This window comes from Podarcis bocagei (assembly GCF_964188305.1).
Source record: "Podarcis bocagei genome assembly, chromosome: 10".
In the NCBI taxonomy this organism is placed as follows: domain Eukaryota; kingdom Metazoa; phylum Chordata; class Lepidosauria; order Squamata; family Lacertidae; genus Podarcis; species Podarcis bocagei.
The window spans coordinates 37,075,858-37,090,489 of record NC_138135.1 but is presented as its reverse complement, the minus strand read 5'-3'; the positions used below and the strand labels follow the sequence as shown (position 1 = coordinate 37,090,489).

General features: G+C 43.0%; 2 protein-coding genes across 3 annotated transcripts in view; both read left to right on the top strand.

Annotated features, from left to right (window-relative positions):
- Window positions 1–14,632, top strand: part of CYREN (cell cycle regulator of NHEJ) — a 335,829-nt gene that overhangs the window by 33,031 nt on the left and 288,166 nt on the right. The gene's annotated exons all lie outside the window — the stretch shown is intronic.
- Window positions 10,316–14,632, top strand: part of UTP20 (UTP20 small subunit processome component) — a 62,681-nt gene continuing 58,364 nt past the window's right edge. For both annotated transcript variants that reach the window (XM_081210900.1, XM_081210899.1), the window contains exons 1-3: window positions 10,316–10,499; window positions 11,253–11,333; window positions 13,575–13,641. In XM_081210900.1, coding sequence (XP_081067026.1) covers window positions 10,455–10,499; window positions 11,253–11,333; window positions 13,575–13,641 — 193 coding nt within the window. In that variant the 5' untranslated portion in view covers window positions 10,316–10,454. The remainder of the gene's footprint in view (window positions 10,500–11,252; window positions 11,334–13,574; window positions 13,642–14,632) is intronic.

The following is a 14,632-nucleotide window of genomic DNA, read 5'->3' as shown; positions in this document are numbered from 1 at the left end:
ACCATAATTCAAAAGCATCAATTCTTCGGCGATCAGCCTTCTTTACGGTCCAGCTAATATATCCCAACACCTCCACTGCCCGCTTTATGCACTGGAAGAAGTCGTAGCTAAGATGCCACAGGGAACTTATTATTATTTATTAAATTTCTGCACCACCCTTCATCTGAGAATCACAGGTGATTTATAATGCAGAAACACAAAAATACATAACATAGTAAGAAACAAAAACAATACCCCCCCACAGTTTAAAAGGCCATCAATTGTTTAATTAGCCAATTAATTAATTAACCAAAGGCCTGAGGGAAAATGAATGTTTTGCCTGACATCTCAATATATGTAACAAAGGCGCCAGGCAACCCCTTTGGGTAGAGCATTTCACATTTCTGAGCCGCCACAGAAAAGGCGCACACTACCTGGAAAAACTCTGCTGGATGGCACAATGAGGATGCAATGGAGGCAGCAAAGTATGCCTTCTTTGCTGGCTTCACTGCAACTAGATAGGCTTAATGATGAGCCCTCACCAATGTTTGATTGCATTCGACTGGAGTTTTCCATCTCCTGGCTTGTTTCCTCACCTCAAGCTTTGGAATATACCAGAGAGCCAAAGAGGTTCATTGAAGTGGGAGAGGGCACTCAGGGGCAATCGTGTCAAACCATTTGCATATTCCAGAGGTCAGAACCAGTCATAACAACTGGAAAACCCCCAGAGCCATCTAGAAACCCATTGGACCCATCAGCTTCTGAGGGTGGAGCATCTTAATAGATCCCTCACCACTGCAGAATGGGAAAAGGACTGAAAGCTTAACTCTCAACAGGAAGTAATTTGACTGTGATAAGGGACTGGTGTCATTATCTCCCACTTTCAGATCACCCTTTTCCTGCCTTGTTGGGAAAAAAAGGCCCAGAGTGTGGCCTGTCACATGCATTGAATGTTGGGACAGCCCCATGGTCGTCATGGCTGTCATAAAATCCTGAGCCACCCCAGAGCCAGTTGCCTCAGCGTGGATGTTGAAGTCCCCCAAAACCAATGGTCTGGAAGTCCTCAACACTCTGTCTCTGAGACCAGCTCTGTCAGGGAGACTGTTGGGCAGTAAGGCAGGTGGTAAACTAGCAGAATCCCTTATCTGTCCCAATTGCCCAATGCCAGGAACACACACTCTAGATCCCTCCCCCATCTGGACAGAGAGCCTGCAGAGAGAGAGAGAGAGAGAGAGAGAGAGAGAGAGTTTCTACAGACCACAGCAATTTCCCCTCCCCAGACCTTGAGCCTGCACTGATGCTGCCCTGAGTACCTAGGTGACCACAGTTGGATGAGACCAACTCCACCCTGCTCACCCACCCAGGTCTCTTATTCTTTTGCCACTGGGACAAACACATAGGGGCCCCTTCTTTATATTGTACATTATTTTTTGTGCTCATGATAGTATTGGGGCAGTTATACAATCCCACACTGATTGTGCTTGCAATCAGAGTGGACATACTGTTTCATTTTCCATGCAGTGCATATGCCATAATGTTGTGCTGAAATCCTGTAAGTTACAGATGTAACAATATACCGTATTTTTCGCCCTATAGGACGCACTTTTCCCCCTCCAAAAATGAAGGGGAAATGTGTGTGCGTCCTATGGGGCGAATGCAGGCTCCTTGGCTTCAGCGATAGCAACACGAAGCCTCCAAAGCCTGCGCTCCGGAGGCTTCACGTTGCTTTTGCTGAAGCCAGGAGAGTCTGCTCTTTGAGGCTGACAGTGGAGGAAAGCAGCGCTTCCCCCCATCGCCAGCCCCACAGGCTCGGGGGGCAGCGGGAAGGCATGCGACGCCTTCGCGCTGCTCCTGGACCTGGTTTGGAGGCTGGCGGTGGGGGGAAGCATCGAAAAGCCTGCAGGAGCCGTAATTAAAACAGTTTAAAACATTCTACAGTGTAAAAGTGTACCCGCCAGACAATAATGCAAAAATCCCCCCCCCAAGCAACAATAATGCAATAACACTGGGGAAGCATTGCAGAACAACAACACAAGGGGTGTATGGTGGGCCCAATATGAATCCACACTAATGCACCCTTACTGCATCAGTAAATGATATGCTGTAGAATACACCCATCCAGATATGCTCTATTTACCAGGGCAATCTCTAGCTCACCTGCTGCTCGTTAGTACGCGTCCAAAGTAGAGGAATTCCTTTTCCTACACAAAAATTGGCCCAAAGGTAGGTTACATTTAAGTTGCTGCAGAGGGCTCTGGTTGGAGCAGTAGCATGGTTTGATAACCCCTTGTTTTCCTATTGTAAATAACAATTAGGTGGGAAGCTGGGAGAATGCAAGAACCTCATTTGGAAGCATGTTGTGAAGTCAGTTGGACTGGTTTTCAGCTGGGTAAGATCCCAAATGGATATGCCAATTTAAATAGTAAACCCTATTTAAATATGTAACTTCTTTCTATGTAAAGTAATTAAAGTTGTCGGCCTCAGTGGTCTTAGAACTGAAATGGCCATAATGAGTGTGAGGAAATCGCATCTTAGCAACACCCACACTCTTTTTAAATAGTTGTATGATGAGACACTTTCCCAGATTGCAGAGGATGATGCACATTAAATCAGTGTGTGACTTAATCTGAACAGGATTAGCTAGTAAATTCGCTACTGTAATTAGTAGGGAAAAGAAAGTTCACACCATCTTCTCAGAACAGTTATTACTTTGACTCATACTCTCGACTGAACACTTTCACAGAATCACAGAATCGTAGAGTTGGAAGGGACCCTGGGGGCCATCGAGTCGAACCCCCGGCAATGCAAGAATCTCAGCTAAAGCATCAATGACAGATGACCATCCAACCTAAGCTTAAAGGTAAAGGTAAAGGTACCCCTGCCCATATGGGCCAGTCGTGTCCGACTCTAGGGTTGTGCGCCCATCTCACTTAAGAGGCCGGGGGGCAGCGCTGTCCGGAGACACTTCCGGGTCACGTGGCCAGCATGACGAAGCTGCTCTGGTGAGCCAGCACCAGCGCAGCACACGGAAACGCCGTTTACCTTCCCACTATAAAGCGGTACCTATTTATCTACTTGCACTTAGAGGTGCTTTCGAACTGCTAGGTGGGCAGGAGCTGGGACCGAAAGACGAGAGCTCACCCCGCAGTGGGGATTCGAACCGCCGACCATGTGATCGGCAAGCTTAAAGACCTCCAAAAGGTGTTAAGTGTTCATGAACTGTCTCAAATAACATACTGAAGACTCATAATGGGGGTGGAAGAGAGGGGGGGGGAGAGAGAGAGAGACTCCTGCACCTTTCACAATGTAGAAATCTAGAGTTTTGGAGTGCATCTTCGTCATAGGTGCCAACTCCATGGGGCCTGAGGGGGCTCGAGCCCCCTCAAAAAAATTTTTTGGGGGGCTCAGCCCCCCCAATAATCTCGGGCGCCCTTCCAGCAGAGCGCCGCCGCCGTCCCCCGCCTCCTCCCCACCTGCTCCTTCGCCAGCCAGCCAGCCAGCCGCGCGCCCTAATCGGAGAGCCCCGGCCATCCCCCGCGAGATTAGGGAATCCCCGGGGGCGGGGGCTCCTGCCTCGCTGCTTCGCAGCACCACCGCCACTGCCAAGGCACTGCCGGAAATCCCGCGAGAACAGGGGAATCCCGACTGGCCACACCTCCCAGCCAGCCAATCGGCTGGCTGGGGGGCGTGGCTTGCCCTATTTAGGGCCGGAGCCACTTTATTTGCATATTCATGAGCTTATTTATTATTCATGAGCTTTCCCGGGCCCCCCCAATATTTTTTAGAAGTCCGCGTCCCTGATCTTCGTCCATATGCTCATGACACACAAGTCTACCAGCAGGTGTGGTGGTGGATGTGCTAAGTGCCTGGCCTCAGTAGTGGGCTAGATGAGAACCAAACAACAAGCTCAGTTCAGAAAAGTGAAACGCATCCTGTTCTGGGCTGGGTTATACTTCCCTTGAAGGAGCAGGTGTGCAACTTGGGGCTACTCTTTGATTCAATGATGTAACTGGAGGCACAAGTGGCCCCAGTGTCATGGATTGTTTTGTACTGTACCAGCTTTGGCTGGTAGCCCTGTTGCAATCCTATCAGGATGGACATAGCTTGGCTTTGGTTGTCTATGTTCTGGTAAACTACTGCAATACATTGCATGTGGGGCTGCCTTTGAAGATGTTTTGAGACTTTGCTTATGGGATTTTATTATTGTATATCTTACTTGGTTGTTGATTCAGGATCTTTTTTTAAATTGGGAAGCAGTATATAAATGTAATAAACTTAACCTAAACATAATACTATCTTGAACTCCAGAAAACTGGCCACTAGATCATACAATTAAGATTCTCCCGATGTAATATTCTCCCACGACCATAGGAGCTTCTTTCACTTTCTTCCTCATCACATTAGAGGCCAGTTCCTCTCCTCCTTAAAAGTTTATCTGTGATTGCAGTTGAGCACACAGTCTGATTGAAATAGATTCCTTTTTTATCATTGTTGTTTTTATTAAAGATTTTATTGCAGAAGTACAGACCTTGTTTGTTTTCAGGTTATAAAGTCCTTTTTACAGATCAGTTAAATTCAATGTGAGACTTTGGTGTTGTATAAAGTATAAGGTTGGGGAAGAAGGTGTGTGAGGAGAGAGAGCTTTAGGGCACCCTAATTAAGAGCTTTCTGAAAAGAAACAATAGGCTTGACTTCCTTCCTCCTGAGGTGAGGGGGAGTGACTTAGCTAAGCCTGGTAAGACATCTTACTCTGTGGCATTAACCCATTTGTGCATTCCAGGCATAGGCAAACTTGGCCCTCCAGATGTTTTGAGACTACAATTCCCATCATCCCTGACCACTGGTCCTGTTAGCTGGGGATGATGGGAGTTTTAGTCCCAAAACATCTTGAAGGCCGAGTTTGCCCATGCCTGGATTAGACTTTAGCATCTTAGTTATGAGTCTTGTTATCCAACACTTTGTGACAAATATTGCCCCACTCAATGTAAAACCTTAAAAGTGTCTTTCATGTATTAAACTTTTGGTTCAATGGTTAAAATAGCACCTTAGATTGTCACAGAAACAGCTGCTACATTGAGGGAGGGGTCTATACTGTCCCTCTTAACAGCATACAGTATACCGTATTTTTTGCTCCATAACACTCACTTTTTTCCTCCTAGAAAGTAAGGGGAAATGTCTGTGCGAGTTATGGAGCAAATGCCTATGGATGGTGGGGGGGGGGATCTGCTGCAGTCGTGAGCAGAGGATCCATGGTTCCCCTTCCTTCCCTACTCCATGGCTCACTTTGCTCACTTTGAAACAGCAAAGCGGGAGAAGAGCCACTGAGTGGGGAGAAGAGAGGGACAGAGAGCCTGGTTACAAAGCACGGATCCACATGGATCCTCAGGATTTTTGCACTGGGTCACCCCAAATTCACCATCAGATCACATAGCATGTCTAGGGCTACAGCTTGCACCAAAAAAAAATCACGCACCCACTGTTGCCTGGGGCCGCAGTGGTGCAAAAATGTGGTTACAAAGCATGGATCCACATGGCTCCTCAGGATTTTTGCATTGGGCTACCCCAAACTCACTGTCAGATCACATGTCTATGACCACAGCATGAACCACAAAAATCATACATCCACTGTTTCGTTTAGAATATTTTTTTTCTTGTTTTCCTCCTCTAAAAACTATGTGCGTGTTATGGTCGGGTGCGTGTTATAGAGCGAAAAATACGCTATATAGGGTTCCAGAAGAGTCAGTCACTTACGGTAATTTTACTCAAGGTAAATACAGTTCAGGGAAAATTACAAATCACCTACAGAAAATATCATCTGACAAGGCAATGCAATATAATCATGGCTACTGAACTGCAGAACTAAGACAACATATACTAATTATCTGGTGTCCTGGATCCAAGTGGATGAAGTACAGTACTTGGACTCAGGTTTCATTTTCATAGAATTGTAGAGTTGGAAAGGACCCCAAGGCTCATCTAGTCCAACTCCCTGAAATGCAGGAATCTCAGCTAAAGACTCCATGACAGATGGCCTTCCAACCTCTGCTTTAAAACCTCCAATGAAGCAGAGTCAATAATAATAATAATAATAATAATAATAATAATAATAATAATAATAATAATTTATTATTTGTACCCTGCCCATCTGGCTGGGTTTCCCCAACCACTCTGGGCAGCTTCCAACAAAGATTAAAAATACCTTCTGAGGAAGAGTGTCAAACAGCTCTTGCCATCAGGAGGTTTTTCATGATATTTAGTCAGGAAGGTCCTTTCTTGTAACTTGAAGTCATTGGTTCAAATCCTACCCTCCAGAACAGGAGAAAACAAGCTTGTTCCCTCTTCTGTGTGATAGTCCTTAAGATGGGGGCAGGATGGAGAAGCTTTCTTTTCTATAGAGGGAACCATTTTCTTCAGAGTTAATCCACCAGGGTCTGCATGCCAGCAGTGGGCAGGACCAAGACCCAAAATGTAGCATTTCAGGACAGCATGACACTCTTTACCTCTCTTTCTGTCTCCCCTCCCCCCCCCAATTTCTCTGTGCTTCCCTTTCCTTCCATCTCTTTGTCTATTTCTGCTGTCCCACATCAATTTCCCATCCTCCTTGACAGAGGATTGAACTAATCATTTGCAGAGGGTCGCCACCCTGTTTTCTATTGCTCTATCCATTTTTATTTTCCTTCTCCCTCTTTCACTCTAGGCTTCCCTGTTTTCTTATAAATCTGAGGGCTATAGGTTCCCCACCTCTGCATTAAATTACCCCATAATATTACAAGGTGTTTATAACCTGGTTCCAAGTGCTTTAGCTCCTTATGAGTAAATGATGACGCCTTGAACCGAGTCCTGAAGCATACTAGCAGTCAGTGCAGCTCTTTGGGAGAGGCGTCACCTGCAGTAAAATGCTCCAGTTAGCAGTGTAATCGCTGTATTCTGCATCAGCTGTACCTTCCAAACCTAAGGGAAGCCCCCCCACCCCCCGTAGAGCACACTGCACTAATCCAAACTTGAAATCGCCAATGCCAACTCTGGTGACAGTTCCAGTTGCACACCATATTATGTAGCACCAGTAGCACCCCAAACTCTGCAACCATTGTCTCAAGATCTGGGAACCACTCATTCACAGGGCCTCCATCTTGCTGAGGATTAATCTTTTGTTTATCAGCCCTTATCCAACCTATAACTACATCTTGGCATTCACCTGACTCAAGAAGAATTAGAGCTCAATGTCATTAGCATGCTGATAACACCATGCTGCAAGGGAAAGGGAAAGCCTGTTCCCAATGACTCATCTTGGAAGGAATTTTCTCTTGGCTGTTGTAATTTTAGAGTGTTGAAAGATGTGTCTGTATGGGTGGGTCTGTATAAGGAAGAGTAATATGGATAATGTTAGTTGTAGATGAACATATCAGACGACACAGCAATTCTTCAGACCGCTCTTGTTTATTCACAGGCCAGAACAGAACAGGGCTGAAGGGTTCAGCCAACCTGCTTATACAGAGCTCAACTACATGGGAACAGTAACAACTTTCTGTAACTATCCAATCACAGAACGTCACTTTCAATTCTTTATTTGCATATGCGGACCTGAGTGAAAACTATCTATAGTATCCCCCTGCTGGCCCAGGGTGAGAACTTCAGTACATAACAGATAAATAAATACTTTTTTCCAGTGAATTCAACCTTATAAACACCTCTGCCTTCTGTGGGCAAGGTTCACTCAGTGATGTTTTTGAATAGGGTCATTCTATTCCAGGGCCACAGGGGGTCATTCTGGCTTTATGTGATTTTTGCTTATAGATGTGATAGCCAGGAATGTAACCTGTGTGTAGGATGAGATCTACCTATACAGTATTATTACTGGTAGTAGTAGTACCTATATTGGTTCAGTAAAAGCTATTGGTTTATGTATTTTGTATTTGTTTCTCTCTTTTTTAAGCAAGGACGTTTAACATTGTCATGCCATTTTCTGAAGGTGTGTTTATAAATCTTTTGGTACATTCCACCCTAAGAAAATATATGCTTGAGAAAGAAGTCTTATTATGGGCTGAAGCTGCTCACGTTCTGGGACAGAAAGAGAGAAAACATATGTAGCATTTAGTTAAGCCCATGCTTCATGTCCTTCTTAATGCTATGGGTTACACCCATCTGAACTTTAACCTTTTGGTTTTAGATCCTTGTTTGTATAAGGTTTTTAGTTTTACAAAAACTGATGTATGATTCAACAAGTTTCTTAACTCCAAGTTAATGTAAGCTAAAGAGCTGACAAATGTTCACCAGGAAACTAATTCCTTAGCTAAATGTTCACCAGGAAGCTAATTAGAATCAGCAGCTCTCAGGGGAAGATTGTTCTTTCTTTATTCACTTGACATTAGTGGTTTTCCATTCTTGCCATCCTCTGATGTCACAGCAGTCTTGTTTTTTTTAAAAAAGACACTATGTGTTTTATGATTAATCAGAATAGAAACAGATGAAAGTACACCCTGTCTTAGAAAAATAGCACTTCATATTTACAATGCAGTGTTTGCTGAACACTTCATGAAAATCTCTTGTGCTAAACTTGACTTTTTTCTAACTCTGTGCTGAATACCAACTCTTTATTTAAATTATTTTATTTGAAATGGAACAATTGTAATCTTCTAAGTATTTGTATTTGACATGTAGTAAGACCTGAGCTTTGCAATATTGGTAGCTCATATTTTCAGCAGCAGCAGCATTGAACCTAGAAGATGAATGTGACTGTATTCATTATTTGTTTAAGAAATCTAGACCATTATTTGTCTATGCGGATATCATGGCAGTATACAACAAGTATGAATGAAATAAACCATGCTATGGAAAGTACAATGTAAAACAATAATTATAACACAATTAGAGGCAATTAAAAGAAGTTTAACATTAAGAGTAGTTTGACGGTGGAACAGACTCCCTTGGGAGATTGCGGACTCTGCTTCATCTGAGGTTTTTAACCAGAGATTGGCTGAACATCTGTCAAGGATGCTTTAGTTGAGATTCCTGCAAAGCAGGGGTTTGAACTAGATGACACTTGACACACCTTCCAACTCTACAATTCTAAGAGAAACATATTAGAATAAATGCAAGCCTAACCATGCCTACTCAGAAGTAAGTCCTATTGGTTTCAATGGTGCTTTCTCCCTGGTAAGTGGGGTTAGGATTGCAGCCTTCGGGAACAATTTTGAAGTGTCTGGTGCCCAAACAATTGACCTGGTAAAGTCAGCACTAACTGTGCTCCTGCAGCCCTGTTCAGATGACTGCTTAGAACTGGAGGTGGTATTACCCTATAACCATAGTCTGTGGACATATTAATCTTTGTTGTCTCAGCATAGTCTCTGGTTAAACTATTTTTGCATGGTTTTACTTTTATAGCACTTTAAGCAGGGCCTGCCCAAGGCATTTCTGCACTTGAGGCAACCACAAAACAGCATCCTGTCCTTTTCTACCAGGGAAGAAGGGGTGAGCGAAGTTCTACATCAGGAACAAGGAGGGGAATAAAGATCACCATGGGATCTGCTGCCATTGGGGATCCTGCTGCCTGAGATGGTCACTTCACCTTGCCTCATGAGTGGGTTGGCCCTGACTTTAAGCTCTATATTGAAAAGGCTAAAAGTACGTAGATTCCACAGGGGTTTACTTCTGTAACTGCACTAGACACGTGAAGATTTTGATATGTCAGTTAGGCAAGACTCGTGACTTCCAGAATATTTTTATTCAACGAACAAACAATGCAATAAATATTTCTTTGCAGTGTGTGCTATCGTCTCCAGAACTAGAGTAAAATTCATTGTGCACGAACGTTTTCCCCTCCCCATACAAATGTTATTATGCGGTAGATCAGTGAGAAAGCGCAGGCAGCCTCCAGTTGTTTAAAGTCATTCAATATTCTTTCCAGTTCTTTAAAGGAAACAGACGGGATACTGGAAGAGCAAGAAAATGCCTTTCCTATAACAACCAGATGAAGGTTTTCCAACACAACCAAATACTGTACTCATATAAGCGAATAATACACAACCCCCGCTCCTAAAGATGGATGGAAGGCATTAGAGGAAGTACAAGAAATACAAAATACGCGAGAGTACGACTGATAGCTAATTAGGGAAGTATATACTGTACAGCCGCAAACAGCTTTTCCGTTCCCACTTTTTGTTTGTAGGATTCTTTCTTTCTCTGGTTCTGAAGCAAACTATTTTGCAGCTGCAAACTCCACCTCCCCGGGCGTCGTATTCCTCCGCCCCTTCTAGTTTCCACAGACCAATCAGCTTTCACTCTTTCCTTCCCCCCCCGCCTCACGTGACAGCCTCATCCCAGAATCCTTTAGCCAAGATGGCAGCCCCCAGCTAATAGTGTCGCACGTGTGTATATGTGTCGCTTTTCTTGGGAAATCGATCGGACTTAAAGTAACTACTTTTAAAATATTGAATCTCCATCACTCAAAAGGTAGTTTGTTGCTAATTCACGGAGTCATGAAGACCAAATCGTCTTCTCACAAGTCCGAGAACACGCACAGGGTAAGATAAGGGCGGCGGGGTCGGGTCGGGTGGATCAGAAACCCAGATCTTTTAAGAGCTCGGCTTAGCGCTTCGGTTCGCCGAGCTGGCGAAATAGTATATTTGATATTCAGTTACATATCACTCTAAAAAGCCATTGGAGCAGAGTGGTACAGAAGCAAAAGAAGTTGGAGAGCAGCGCAACTTTTTGCTTTCCTGTACAAGTTTTGGAAATCTGTAGTTACTGCAAGCAAACAAACAGCACCACACAAAAACCCTTGCTTATGCCCTGGGCAGTCCAAAATAGTAACTGTGTGTAGCATTTGCCACTCATCTGCTAACAAAACAGCAGGAAAACTATCAGTGTTCTTAAAGTATTCTGCTTTGCTCTGAAACCTTACCTTGTCCTACTATGTAGTTTTGAGAAGTGCTGCAAGTTTTTCAACTTATTTGTGGTGTGTGTCTTGTGCTTCTAGCACACTGTAAATTGCAGATAATTCTTAACTATGAATATGGAAGATCCTGCAACAGTACATAAGATTAGACAACATTTTCTGATTTCAATTAAGTTGTCCGTCCCATTTGAGTCTGATTTCATTCAATTCTATGGGCTGTACCATCTGACTATGTATGAAATATCATTAGAAGGGACAGCCATATAAAATCTTACTCTTTGGCAACTTCTGATAAGCTCTTTGGCAACTTCTGATGTCTCAGAGATAACTGAAAAAACCCCACAAGAAACTTCTGTTTATTTATTACTTTTTTTTACAGTTTCTCACCTTCTCAGAACGCTTAAGCAATGTAAATATTGACATTATTCATCGTATTGACAGAACAGGGAGCTATGCTGAGGTAAGATTAATGTAGTTGTTTTTCATCTGTCTAGGTGTCATCTTATTCAGTGTTGGATGTGGGTGTTGAGGTGCTGGGAGCTCAGTTACAGGATGGTGCCTAGTTCTGAGCCATGGTAGGGTCACCTGACATGGGATGAAGAGGGTGGTAGACATTGTACATCCTCGCATCCCTTTGATCTAGTTACCTGCACTGGGGTGGCTAATTTATTAGCTACAGTGCTAATTTACAGATCCTTTGAATTCAATAAAGTTGTGACCCTTTAAAAAAAGATAGCTTTCTGCTGGAAGCAGCATACTTGGAACTGAAACAGGCAGTCATTGATAGAATAGGTGCCTGATGTGTTGTGTTTACAATTACCATCACTGGTTATATCTGAACTTGTAGCAATCAATACAGGGACTGCCACAGTAGAGTTCTGGCTTAAATATCTCCACTATATCAGTTTGTTAGGCCCTGACAAAAGCTCTATGATTGCTCTAGAAAACCCTTATAGGGAATAACATTTATTTTCATTGTACAGATGGGGAACTATTACAGAAAGAAATATTGTATACCATCATGCCACATCTCAGTCTGAAACAATCTGACACAGCAATGTCTGAAACAGTACATTGCATGCAGACCCTCCCTCCCGCTTCTGGTGGTTTGGCTGCAGTTAATGCAACACATATGGGGATCAGCTTCCTTTCTCTTGCTGTTCTGTTATGCTTGTGGTTTTTGAGCAGCTTTGTGGCCAGTCTACTGGGAGTTAGGAATTATGAAATATATAATAAAATATTAATAATGACCGTTGGTTTTTGTCAGCATTTCCTGCAAGACCAGCCCTTTGAGATTAGGGTGTTGCTCTACCAGTGCTATAGTAAATACTTTTCTTTTCAAAATCAACAATAAATGTTCTGTCTTTGTATTTGTTAACCACACTCATAGTGTATTGAGAGTCATGGGAGCAAGGTCAAGGTCGTTGGGTTGTATCCAGTGAAGTTGTTCTGTTCATGCAAGGACTTATGCTTGCACAGTGGAATTTCCCCTTCCTCCTCCCCATGTACAGATTCAGGTGAGGAGCACAGGAAGAGGAGAGGGAGGAAAAGTTCAATTGTGCATTTCAGTCCTTGTGCAAATGGGATGACTTTGTTGGATACAGTCCTTTGTATGTTGCTCTTGTCTTGTCCATAAGCCATTTTTTTTGTATTGGTGGCAGCCAGGCAACCCAGTTGCTGAAACAGATCAGCAATAGTATGTGAATTTACCTAGAGTCCTGTGTAGTAGGAAAATAATAAATAGCTTTTAACCTATATATGTAAGTCAGAGTTACGTTTATTTTCAAACATGTTTTGTTTCTGGAGATGTGAAAAGAATGATTCAAAATATGGGGAAAACTTCAACGCATACTTCATTTTCTTTGTTCACATTATTTGGACTGTTTGCAGTCTGTAATGATAAATATGAATGTGTGCTTAAATTAGGCACAAGTTTATGCAAAGAACCTTGACATGCTGCCTTTCTGCATGAGAGATTGCGCATTTAGCATAGAAATTGAGAGACTCAGCTGTGACTCAAGATGGCCCTGATTAGAATCTTGCCTCTACCATCAAATCACTAGGTGGCCTGAGATAAGATGCTGTCTCTCCACCTTGCCCCATCCCATCACCTGAAATGGGACAGTAATACCAATTTACCTTACAGGGTGGTTCTGAAGATCGCAACTAGATATTATAGGTCAAGTAAGTTGAACATTCAAATATATCCTCCCTTTTGTGGTCAGCATTCCAACATAGGATCATCCATTTGCAACTTCAAGTGGTGTAGTCTTAGACAGGTTTGTTTGTCCACTTGGGGTGCTGAATTTATATATTGAGTTGTTATTTGCACACATCACTTCTAATCCAGAGAAGGTATAGAAAGTTATCTTGTCTGTACAGCCTCTCCCTCCAGCTCCACTGTTGTTGGATCATGGCCCTCTGATTGTAATATGTGATTACCAGCTGTATAAGAATTGGCACGCTTTTGACAATTTCAGTTATTTTCAAATGTTATAATTGTTTCTAGGTAACAGCTCCAGTTTTGCAAACACTTGTGTAACTGTTTAAATGAAAAATGGAATAATTCAGTTGTGCTTCATACCTCATAAGTATTGCACCACCCTACGAAGGCTTTTTACTTAAGCATTCCTTCAGTAATCAAGCCTGAACTGCTCCATATGAATATATATTAACTAATATACACTCTTGATTTTGCTAGGAGGTTGAAACATATTTTCATGAAGGACTCGAGAAATGGAGGGAGCTGAACCTTACTCGTCATTTTGGTATATCTTTTCCCCAAAATATTTTGTATTAATACTTCTCATTGTGTGTTGTATAAAAGTGTTGCTGTTTGGTTGGAAATGTATGTAGAGAGTAAGGGTTTGCACACAATCTATCAGTTAATATACAGTTAGTGATATGTATACATTTTGAACATGGAGTGCATCAGATGAATATGCCTTGCTTTTCCTGTGCTGATTTTTGTGCAATTTTCAGTGCTAGAATAGAGGTGGCAGGATGTTTTGTTGATGTTTCCTGCTGTTCAACTTAGCGTCGATATAAGCAGCACAAGTTCTTCAGTAGCCCAATCCCATCAGTGGTGCATCAGTGCAGTATCATGACCTGTGGTCCACGTGGGATGATTAGGCACATTATACCAGCATAGGCTAGCCCTTCTACACTACACTACACTACACTACACTACACTACACTACACTACACTACACTACACTACACTTAATGGTACAGCATTAGCTGGAGAATAATAATAATAATAATAATAATAATAATAATAATAATAATAATAATATTTTATTTATATCCCGCCCTCCCCAGCCGAAGCCGGGCTCAGGGTGGCTAACAACAATAAAACAGTACAAAAGTACAACACAAACAACACTCTAAAATCATTCATTATAAAATTAATTAATTCAAGCCACTGGCAACCATTGGGCCAGAGCTTCGCGAAGATTGCCGAGGGAGGGAGTCAGGCTGTGCCCTGGCCAAAGGCCTGGTGGAACAGCTCTGTCTTGCAGGCCCTGTGGAAAGATGTCAAGCCCCTAGTCTCTTGTGACAGAGTGTTCCACCAGATCGGAGCTACAGCCAAAAAAGCCCTGGCTCTAGTTGAGGCCAGCCTAACCTCTCTGTGTCCTGGGCCCTTCAAGATGTTTTTATTTGAAGACCGTAAGTTTCTCTGTGGGACATACCAGGAGAGGCGGCCCCGTAGGTACGAGGGTCCTAGGCCGTATAGGGCTTTAAAGGTTAAAACCAGCA